The 12283-nt window shown below is 41.5% G+C and overlaps 1 protein-coding gene across 4 annotated transcripts in view; it reads right to left on the bottom strand.

The window, feature by feature from the left end:
• The window catches only part of STAG1 (stromal antigen 1), a 365202-nt gene that overhangs the window by 34544 nt on the left and 318375 nt on the right, over positions 1 to 12283 (bottom strand). For all 4 annotated transcript variants that reach the window (XM_037909148.2, XM_037909146.2, XM_043521994.1 and 1 more), the window contains 2 exons: positions 6102 to 6250; positions 4327 to 4455 (listed from right to left, as the gene is read on the bottom strand). In XM_037909148.2, the coding sequence (XP_037765076.1) occupies positions 4327 to 4455; positions 6102 to 6250 (278 nt within the window). The remainder of the gene's footprint in view (positions 1 to 4326; positions 4456 to 6101; positions 6251 to 12283) is intronic.

Raw genomic sequence — 12283 nt, 5'->3', positions numbered from 1 at the left:
TCCCATCTGGGACACCACAACTAACTAACAACACACTGAGGGAACTAATACTAACTAACTGATATAACTATTTACAACAGAAAGTTCGCAACTAACAGATATGGAGAAGGAAAGGTTTGCTGAAGCACAGGAAAGTTTCAGCAACGTCACTGGCGGTAAGAAGGAACTGAGGGTGGGGGGAGCTGGTGGTGCCCCTTATACTGCGCCATACAGGTGCCACTACAGGGGGTGCCAGAGCCTGTCCCAAATGGATACCACTGAAGGAAAAAACTTCCGGCACCGGTGCATGTGGCAAGCACACACACCTAACATGGAATGGACATGAGCAAGCACTCGAAGAAGAACTATAACATATAATTAAATATAAATATAATTAATGAAAGAAAGGAGAATGAATATAATGAATATTCATAGTAATGAATATAAATCTGAAGGTACAAATTGTAGAAAAATAATAAGGGAAGCAAAAGTATGAGAAATCTGTGGTCAGCAGAGTTACAGACATTAAGGAGGAGTTTTTAAAGTATTTTAGAAGGAAAAAGAATCCTAACAGTAGTATTGGTCCATTACTAGATGGAAATGGTAGATTTGTCAATAATAATGCAGAAAAGGCAGTAAATATTTCTGTTCTGCATTTGGGAAAAAGTCAGACGATGTAGTCACACCAAATGATGATGAAATACTTTCCATCCCACTAGTGTTTTAGGAGGATGTTAAACATACTATCACTAGACATTTTTAAATCGGTAGGTACAGATAGCTTACATTCAAGACTTGTGAAAGAGCTGGCTGAGGAGCTCTGGCCCATAAATGCTGATTTTCAGTAAATTTGGGGACAATGGGGAAGTTCCAGAGGAATAGTGGAAAGCTAGTGTTGTTGTAATATTTAAAAAGAGTAAATAGGATGACCCAGGTAATTATAAACCTGTCAGCCTGACATCAATCCTGGGCAAAATGTAGGAACCAGCTGATACAGAATTCAATTAATAAAGAATTTAAAGAGGATAATATAATAAATACCAATCAACATGGATTTATGGAAAATAGACCATGTCAAACTAACATGGTAACTTTTTTGATGAGATTACAAATTTGACTGACAAAGGTAACAGCAAAAAGAAAAGTAGTACTTGTGGCACCTTAGAGACTAACAAATTTATTTGAGCATAAGCTTTCGTAAGCTACAGCTCACTTCATCGGATGCATGAAAGCTTATGCTCAAATAAATTTGTTAGTCTCTAAGGTGCCACAAGTACTCTTTTTGCGGATACAGACTAACACGGCTGCTACTCTGAAAGGTAACAGCGTTGATGTAATATACTTAGACTTTTGTAATGCATTTGACATGATACTGTACATAATATTTTGATAAAGAAACTAGAACAATACAAAATCAACATGGCACACATTAAATGGATTAAAAGATGGCTAACTGATAGGTCTCAAAATGTAATTGCAAACGGGAATCATCACCGAGCAGGTGTGTTTCTAGTGGGGTCCTGCAAATTGCTATTGAACATTTTAATCAACAACCTGGAAGAAAATGTAAAATCATTACAGATAAATTTAGCAGAACGAAGACTGGAGGAAAGGCAAATAACAAAGAACACAGATCACTGATAAAGCGTGATCTGGATACCTTAGTAAGCTGGGTTCAAGCAAACAGCATGTATTTTAATATGCCCAAATGTAAAGCCACATATATAGGAACAAAGAACACAGGAGATACTTACAGGATGGAGGACTTAATCCTGGGAAGTAGAGACTTTGAAAAGGACTTGGGGGCCATGGGACAATCAGCTGAACTTGAGCTCCCAGTGCAACCTTATGCCCAAAAGCACTAATACGATCTTTGGATGCATAAACAGGGGAATATTGTGCAGGAGTAGGGAGATTATAGTAACTCTATATTTGACACTGGATGACTGCTACTGGAGAATTGTGTCTAGTTCTGGTGTCTACAATTCAAGAAGGATGCTGATAAATAAAGGAGTGTTCAGAGAACAGCCACAAGAATGATTACAGGATTGGAAAACAGGCCTTTTAATGGCAGACTCAAGGAACTCAATATATTTAGCTTAATAAAGACAAAGTTAAGGGATGATTTGATTACAGTCTACAAGTACCTACGTGGGGAACAGAAATTTGATAATGGAAGGCTCTTCAATCTAGCAGACAAAGATTCAAAGGTTGGAAGTTGAAACTAGACAAATTCAGACCAGAAACAAGGTGCTACTCCATTGGGAAATGGAGACAGTCTCTGTCACCAGATGGAGGTTTACGGGCGGCATGATGGAGTGATTTCTCTCATGATTAAAATCCTCAAATACCTCCTTCACTCTGGACATGCCCTTTAAAGTCTTGGCCTAACTGCCCTAGATCAATCAGTCATTCAGGAAAAGAATCATACAAATTCCAACACAAGGCAGGGCAGCTGATATGAGTGCCTTGTGCATACTAGACAAATGCACTGGTTTAATTAATTCTATTTGAAATTCAATGTAGCTAAACTGGCGTAAACTCCTAATACTTAAACTGGTTTAAGCCTGTCTTATATTATCTTAAGTTGGTAATTTACTGATGCAAGCTAAATTGACATAAACAGAGTTTAAACTGGTTTAAGTGTGTTTATACTAGAGGTTTAACTAGGCTAGCTAGTTCGATTTTTTTCCTCTCGCACAGACCAGGCCTATGATTTTCACAATGATAAACTGAAAAGGAAGTGGTTTTTACACTACATGAACTGATAGCACACCTGAGAATTTTTTTTGCAGAATGACCTTTGATCAGGGGTGGGCAAACTACGGCCCGTGGACCGGATCCGGCCCGCAGATTTGCCACCCCCGTGGTGCCGCAGGCCCTGCGCTGCTCCGGGAAGCAGCTGGCACCATGTCCCTGCGGCCCCTGGGTACCTCCTCCGAAGCTCCCATTGGTCAGGAATGGGGAACCATGGCCAATGGCAGCTTTGGGGGAGGTACCCACAGGTGCACGGAGCCCTCTGCACCACCTCCCCCAGGGTCACAGGGACGTGGGGCTGGCTGCTTCCCGGAGTGGCGTGGGGCTGGGGCAGGCAGGGAGCCTGCCCTGGTCTTGGTGCACGCTGCTGCCATCCCTGAGCCGCTCCAGGTAAGCGACACCGGGCCAGAGCCCACACCCCGAACTCCTCCTGCACCCCAACTCCCTGCCCTGAGCCCCCTCCTGCACACCAACCCCCTTCCCTGAGCCCCCTCCCACGCGCCATACCCCTCCCTGCACCACTTCCCTGAGCTCCCTCCCGCACTGTGCACCCCCTCCAACATCCCAACCCCCTTCCCTGAGCCCCCCTCGTACACCCGGCACTCCTCCTGTGTCCCAACCCCTTGCCCTGAGCCCCTTCCTGCACACCACACTCCCTCCCGCACACCAACCCCCTGCCCCAACCCTACATTCATGGCCCTGCATGCAATTTCCCCACCCTGATGTGGCCCTCGGGCCAAAAAGTTTGCCCACCCCGCCTTAGAGCCACTGAGGTCAGAAATCCTCTAGATAGTTCTTTGCAATCACAAATCTTAATGACCAAATCTTGAATTTCTGATCTTTCACAAAAACAGACAATTCTGCTGTAAAAGAGGAATACATTTTTGGTGTAATCTTTGACTCCTCACTTTCCTTAGACCACATCCAGGCTGTGACAAAATCCGGATGTTTCTTCTTCCACAATATATTAGAAATCCCACTCTTCCTATCTGTCTTGATGTTTGATATCTTGTCCTCATTCTATTAATCTCCTGCCTTGACTATTGCAACATTCTCTCTCCTCTCGATACCCACATCTCCTGCTTATAGCCTTTCCAAAATGCTGCCACTAAAATAATCGCCCTTACCCATCATTCATATCACATCAACCCTCTCTTTGAATCACTTCATTTGTTCCTCCATATCCATTGCCCTGCATGTCAAATTCAGCCTTCCTGCTCTAGCCTTCAGGGTCAACACCATTCTGCCCTATCTAGACCTACATCAATGGTTAGGCGGCAACCGAGTTGGAGTTTTGCAGATTGCTGTGGAGCCTAAAGCTGGGACACAGACACTTAAATTTGGGTATTAGGTGCATAAAGTACCTTTGTGGATCTGGGCCTAAAGCACTGATCCTGTAAACATACACATGGTTAAGTTTAAGTTCAAACATTGGCTTCAGTGGGACTACTCATATGCACAGGTATACATATTTGCAGGACCAGGCCCTTTGATTGCAAATACCTTAAAGCACACAGTTTAACCACCCACCACAATGATGAATAATACAGTTTAGCAAAGCCCGTAACAAGGCAACAGAATATCACTTACACAGTCTTTTTGTCCTGCCGCAACAGTTTAGAAGAAAATTCGCTAAGCACTTCAAGGAAAGCAAGGTTAGGAGGTGGATATTCTTGTCCTTTTTGATTCTGGTATTTGAAGGCAAATTCTATGCCATCTCTATAGTAAAGAAAGATGTAAAATGTTTACAATTTTGTGAACAATTTCCTGTACTGCTGTAAGCTTTTCATTCCTTTTAAGAGTCTCAGACTTTTTTAGTTCTAGTGCCACAAATACAAAATACGTATTTTATTTTTAAAGAAACAGATAGGGAAGTCAAAGGAACTTTTAAAATTCATAATGTTTTGAGTGACATATCAAACACACACAATAGGTATTTGTGGATTTTACTCTCTTTCTCTTCCATCTTTTTAATCTAACTTATTTTTTCCTCTTTTCTCTTTATATTTACTCTTCATCTTTTCTGTCTCTTTTTCTTTGTTCATGTCTTTCCCGTCCTCCTGAAAACAGCTTGTGTCAAATTAAAATAAGTAAAGAAATGCTAAACATTTTAGAAAATATTTCTATTATTCCAGTAGTTCAATTTAGTACACTAATTAAAATACTTTACGCTCTTTTACATGCGGTACTTAATAATTCTGTTTATAATGGGAATACATTATAACCGTTAGCTATAGAGACAAAAATAAAAGTGTAACATATTGTATTTTTATTTATTATATATTACACCAAAAAAAAAGCTACATTAAAAGAACATTATTAAGGTCGCAAAATCAAGCACTCAACAGTTGGGAAATGCCATTTATTACGGTTGCTTGTGCAACCTTAATTGGGACTCCTTGTGTGTATGCATAATGGTACAGCCTTTAATAACATATGCATTCATGTGCCTTTGACCTTATCAACTGCACTCTGTCCACCAATGTTTCACTCTTCCAAGAATTATTCAAATATTACAAACTTCCGAGGAAATTCAAACTACACCATATTTAAAAAATTAACCTGCCACAAAAATGTGAGAGATTAATATGTGGAAATTCTTTCCTCACACCTAATTAAAATACACTGTGGTACAGGATTGGCAGTGTGACCCTGCAGGTCTAGAAAGAGGACTTCTATACCAAATGGAGATTCCCATCTTTCCAATGAGTCGAGGCATTTGCTTATAGCCCTGGGTGGTTCTGAGATAGTGAACTTTAAAACTATTCCACACATAAAAATGTTAAACTTAACTGAGCTACTTTTAAGAAGTAATTTAGATGTACCAGTTTTTTTTCTCCCTCCGAACCAGATACGCAGTGTAGTTGCAGCTGTGTTGCTCCGAGGATATCAGTGAGACAAGGTGGGTGAGGTAATATGTTTTATTGGACCAACAGAAATTGGTCCAATAAAAGGTATTACCTCACTAACCTTGTATCTCTGAACCATTTAGTCAGATAAAAGAAACAGTCTGTATTTTTAAATTAAGTCTCCAAAACATTTTTAAAACAGTTTTTTTTAAATAAAATGTGGCGCATGATGAATCCATGATGATGTGGCATAAAGCACTTTATCAGCACTTGTTTGGTACAGCCTGCATAATTCACATATGGCACTGTAATACATGTGCAACATGGCCATCTCAATTTCATCATGATAAAAGCTTTGTATTCATGTCATCATCAAATAGCCTCTCTATGTTCACATTCACGCACATGTATTATATTTACACACACACACACACACACACTCTCTCTCCTTTTGGGAAGAATATGCTGAGGCAAACTTTTAGTTTAATTGAAGACTGAATATTTCACACCACTCACTTGTGCAGCGTGGCCACGGCCTCTCTTGTCTTGATCTGATCCAGCCCAAAGGTGAGGGCAAACCTACGGGCCAGTTCCTTAATCCCACTGACGTGGGCAGACGTCCTGTCCAGATTGGGACCTTGTTCCTGAACAAGCTCATTAAACAGCTAGAGAAAGAAATGAAGTGTTAAAAACCCATGAGATAGAAAACATTTTTCTAAAGAAGGATGATTACCTTAACAAATGAGAGCCTTTCCATCGACTTCAATGGGCTTTGGATCAGGCCCTGTTTTAGCAGCTCCTGAAGCAGGAATCACAGTGGAAAGCTGTGGCTCTCAGTGTAAATTTCTCACTCATGTAACATTTCTGAATAAATAGGTTAAATAACTGATAAAGAACCTCATTTTAAGAAATCATCTTTGAATGGAGGTGTTTCTAATAAGGTTCCACAGGGATCAGTGGTAGGCCTGTTTTCAACATTCTAATCAATAATCTGCAGGTAAATATAAAGACACTACTGATAAAATTTGATGAGACAAAGATTGACGGAGTGGTAAATAATAAGGAGGACAGAGCAGCCATACAGAGTGATCTGGATCAGTTGGTAAACTGGCCCATTCAAACAAGATATGTGATTCTTGGATGTTCATAAAGGGGAGTAGTGAATAGGCATAAGGAGATGCTGGTGAGACCAAAACTGGTGGCCCACAATCAGGGTTGGCCTTACCATGAGGCGAACTGAGGCGATTGCCTCAGGTGCCAGCCTCTGTGTGTGTGTGTGGGGGGGGTGCCACTAGGACCCAGAGTGTAGAAAATTGTGTCTGCTGCTGGTGCATATGTATTCTCTCTGCTCTAGATGCACAGAGATGGTGGAGTGCTGTGCTGGAGGAAGGAGGGCACAAGAGACATAACAGGCAGGCAGGAGAAAAGGTGAGAGGGAATAACAGAAAGCAGCAGGAGCTGCAGGGAGAGAGAGGAGAAGCAGCCTCTTATGTACCTCTCTAGCACCCCCAGGAGCCTGAACTGATTAACACCAGCTTCCCAGGGAGCTTCCTGTTTCCTGCTGCTTCCCTGAACCCACTTGAGGAGAACAGGCAGTCAACTGAAGTAGTAGGAGCCAGTTAGGCCCTTAAGACTTTGATATCTTCCCTCACTCAGGCCCTGCTACCAGCCTGCTTATTTATCCCCTTCAATTGAGTGTTGAGAGCCACTATAGCTGGCACAGAACAGCAGTCATGAGTGAAAGAAGAAAACGCCCCTCTGGGGCAGCATTCAGAAAGAGAAAGCAAGCAAAGGAAACTTTTCTATCTAAGCAGGAAAGAGCTCTCCTGAGATACATAGACACAAATGTTCACAGTGAGCCTTCCGGCCCTGGTGAGGATGTGAGTGGTGAGGAGATGCCTGATCTGCCAGTTTGTCACAGTGCAGGTGACCTGGCAGCTACTGCAGCATCCGTATCTCCATCTCAAATGGATGTAGCCATGCACATTTCTGAAGAAAAGTGTAGATCAGAGAAGAGTATGGTGGAGGCGCAAGAAACAGCTGCTGCTGCTGAGTTTAGTTCCTTAAGTCTAGATGATCCAGGACTGTGGACCCACTTCAGCAGTAGCCTGAGGGACTTCCTTGTACTGCATGGGCCACAGCAAGTGAAAAACTTCATGCTCCCCAAAGACAATGAAAATAGAAGTTTCCATCCAACACATTACTGGCAAGAAATCCCCAATGGTGACAAAGTGGAGAGGCCATGGCTTATGTACTCAAAAACCCAGAATGCTGCATACTGTTTTTGTTGCAACTCTTCCAGGCTAATGTTCCTGCCACATTGGGTTCTACAGGAACAAAGGACTGGAAAAATCTGGCTAGAAATCTGGCATGCCATGAGACGGCAGCAAATCACCAGAGAGCATTCCATAGGTGGAAAGAGCTTGAGATGAGACGAAGGTTAAAGGCCACCATAGATGATCAGCATGAAGAGAAGATTGCATCAGAGTCTCTTTACTGGCAAAATGTTCTGAAAACATTGTGAGAATGCTTGCTACCCAAAACCTAGCACTGTGTGGCACTTCAGATCAGCTGTATGTGCCAAACAATGGAAACTTCTTTAAAATTGTGGAGCTGATGGCTGAGTTTGATGCTGTACTCCAGGAGCATCCAAGAAGAGTCACCACCCAAGAAATATACACACACCACTACCTTGGAAAAACAATTCAAAATAAGATCACACAGTTACTGGCAACAAAAGTCAAACAGAAGATTGTGGCAGATCTGAAGTCAGCAAGATATTACTCTTATTCTGGATTGCACACCTGACATCAGCCATACGGAACAAATGACTTTAATGGTGCGTTTTGTAACAACAGAACCTAGTGAAAATGTCCCTGCAACGGTGACTGTCAGAGAGCATTTTCTAGAATTTATTGACATTGACGATACTATAGGAGCTGATATGACAAATGTGCTTCTTAAAAAGCTGGAAGATACGGGAATTGCGATAGCTGACGTGAGAGGTCAGGGCTACGATAATGGTGCCAACAGGAGAGAAAACAACAGAGGAGTGCAGACACGGATCCGAGAGTTAAACCCTCTAGCTTTTTTGTCCCATGCAGTTCTCATTCATTGAACTTGGTGGTCAGTGATGCAGCATCAGCTTCTAGTGAGGCTGCTGAATTTTTTTATGTAATTCAAAGCATCTATGTATTTTTCTCTGCATCAACTCATCAATGGGAAATTTTGAAGCAATATCTGGGAACATCCTCTCAGACACTGAAACCCCTGAGTGCCACACGATGGGAAAGTCGGGTGGAGGCGATAAAGCCTATCAAACACCAAATTGGGAAGATAGATGATGCCATAGTTGCCATTATGGAGGATAATGCTACGACAGGAACGGTTTGGGAGAACACTGGCAGAGGGAAATGGAATCACCAGAAACACACATAACTTCAAATTTCTGTGTGGCTTAGTGTTGTGGCATGACATACTGTTTGAAATAAATGTTGTAAGCAAGAGACTCCAAAGTGTTGACCTTGATATATCTGGAGCAATGGAACAACTGGACAAAGCAAAGTCATACCTACAGTCTTACTGGTCAGATGAGGGATTTCAAAACGTTCTGAAGAGTGCACAGAAGTTGGCAGAGGAACTTCACACTGAAGCTATTTTCCCACCCATTCAAGAATACAAGAGTCACTGAAGAAGACATTTTGATTACGAGGCATGGGATAATCCCATAAGAGACCCCAAACAACAATTCAAAGTTGAATTCTTTAACTAGGTGCTAGATTGTGCAATACAGTCAGTTGAACGTTTCATGCAGCTCAAGGAACACAGCAGTATATTTGGGATGTTGTGGTATATTCCAAAACTCCTCACTATACCTGAAGACGACCTACTCCAGCAATGCAGGGCACTGGAGATAGTGTTGACACATGATGACATGCGCGATATTGATGCGAGTGATTTAAGTGATGAACTGAAAGCCCTTTCAAGATACATTTCAGCAGGATCAACTTCAAAGGCTGTTCTGGAATATATGTGCACAAATAAGATGACCACCCTCTTTCCAAATGCTTTTGTTGCTCTGCTCATACTTCTAACACTTCCTGTAACAGTTACCAGTGGAGAACGCAGCTTCTCCAAGCTGAAATTAATAAAGACACCTCTACACTCCACAATGACACAGGAGAGGCTAGTTGGCCTTGCAACCATCTCAACAGAGTATGAGCTGGCCCAGACTGTGGACCTTCAGGAAGCAGTTCAAATCTTTGCAACCAAGAAGGCACGAAAAGCACCACTTTGATTATTCAAACAGATAAAAATGCCGGTGTTTACAATGCAGACAAGAAAAGTTACATTTGCTGTTCAGGCATTTGAAAGTTAAGTGTTACTTAAAATTTTTGAACAAGGCATTTTAAGTTGTTAGTTCTCCTTTATTGGGGTAGGTAGCAGAGCAGTACCATGAGAGGAGTAGAACAGGAAGAAGGCAGAATTGAGACCTTTCAAAGTTTGGACCCAAGCGAGGGGGGCATGGGGGAGTAATTTGAGGTGCCCGCCTCAGGTGCCAAAATGTTGTGAGAAATTGGAGAAGGTGCAGAGAAGAGCCACAAAACTGATTCGAGGGCTGAAGAAAATGCTTTAAATCTTTTAATGTAAAGAGCTCAATCTGTTTAGTTTATCAAACAGAGGACTAAGTGATCTGATTACAGGGTATAAGTACCTTCACAAGGAGACAATACTGAGTATTAAAGGGCTCTTTAATCTAGTGGAGAAATGCATAACAAGACCCAGTGTCTGGAAGCTATGTATAAGTAGAAGAAGGGCCACGGGAGTTCACAATTGAGTAGTATTCAAATTCCCATGGTAACTTGGCAAGCAGGAGCTCTGGTGCTCCCAAGCAGTACTTGACAGATGTTGTGCCATGACCTATTTCTTTATGAAAAACAACAACAATACCTAGCTCTTATATCTAGTGCTTTCCATCCATAGATCTCAAAGCACTTCACAAAGGAGGTCAGTTTGATTATCCCTATTTTACAGATGCAGAAACTGTTAGTAAATATTAATCCTTTTTCCAATTCTTCTCACATATTAAATTAATTTGCACATTCAGTATTTTCCTACAATCTTTTACAATATTAGCAAAAAGGATGTCTGAATTCTAAGGCCCAGAGCGTTGGTTCTTAATCTGTAAGTGACTTATATTCAGGAACTTCACATGATCAAGTATTGCATCTGAAGAAGTGGATTTTTTACCCACGAAAGCTTATGCCCAAATAAATCTGTCAGTCTTTAAGGTATCACCGGACTCCTCGTTGTTTTCAAGTATTGGACTGTATCTCATTATTTCTCGTGCCTCCAAATCTGTGGGAATATAGATGTCTAAGGAAAAGACCCCTCAAACTGTCAAAAAGTGTCTACAGAAATATGGTGTAAACAAGAGTGGGTGATTCATAAGGGGTGCCTATAACCTAATTATGTTCTATGATGGATAACAGGCACTTATTATTGCAGATATTTTCTGTAAGGGATGAAATAAGGATCCACTGAAAGATGTTTTTAACTCAGTGACAACAGCCAGTTGTCACAGCTGTCAGTAATAATGAGTGGAATAGAATTCCCTTTGTCTTAATGTAACCTAAAGATAACATAAAAAATCCATAAATAAATAGGTAAAATGAAAATGTCAGAAACAGAAACAGTGAAATTAAGTGTGGGAAAGCAATTTCCCCTCCAAAATGGAGTTTCTTTGTCTCACACTCTATAAAAGACAGAGGGGCTTGAAAGGTAAAGTTGAGGAGTGCAAATCCCACCAGCTACAGAGGAGAGAGACACAGAGGCTCTTTAGCTTACTCCAATGGTGATGATGTACCTATTCTTTCTGCATTCTGCATAGTGCTGTACTAATCTCAGACTGTTACCCTTTGATTAAAAAGTTCCATTTGAGCCTATTATTTGCAATCTCAAATTGTTATTAACTTCAAGCACGTGACAGAGGCAGATAGAGGGAAAGTAACTTGCCAAAGGTCATCCAGCAGACCAGCAGCAGAGCTGGGAATAGAATGCAGGTTTAAGAGTCAGAGTCATTACTCACTGGAACAATTTACCGAGGGTTGTGTTGGATTCATTATCAACAGTGAATTTTAAATTAAGGTTGGGTGTTTTTCTAAAAGATATGCACTAGGTCAAACAGAAATTTATTTCAGGGAAGTTCTGTGGTCTGTGTTACACAGGAAATCATGGTGGTCCCTTTTGGCCTAAGAATTTATAAATATCCCGAGTATCAGCCCAATGGCCTCTTCACTAGGCCACAATGCCTTATGTGGAAAATGTGACGGCTGATTGGCATTGTGGAGAAGAATCAAGAGGGAGCTAACAAGCGCTGAAGTCACAGAAATATGTGGGAAATAGATTATGAAGTGATGCACTGTCAGGAGAGATGTGTTTAGACTGTGGATGACAGGGATGTGGAGGAGGACATATGACAGCTATTAAGGGAAGGAAAAAACATGAACAGAACCACTGATCATTGGCATCCCCAAAAGATATTCCCCCTGCAAGCAAGTGGCATTCCCACCCTGCTGCAAAGTCGGAATACACTTTTATCAGGGGTCACTCATCCCTTCCCTTCCTTTCCCTTCCCTGGGTTTTTGCTTTATTGACAAGATAAATAACAACAACTCAATATAAACTCTAGTGCAAGC

The sequence above is a fragment of the Chelonia mydas genome, chromosome 9 (genome assembly GCF_015237465.2).
Source record: "Chelonia mydas isolate rCheMyd1 chromosome 9, rCheMyd1.pri.v2, whole genome shotgun sequence".
Classification (NCBI taxonomy): Eukaryota; Metazoa; Chordata; order Testudines; family Cheloniidae; genus Chelonia; species Chelonia mydas.
The sequence above is the reverse complement of the archived record's forward strand: the minus strand, read 5'-3'. Positions and strand labels throughout refer to the sequence as shown.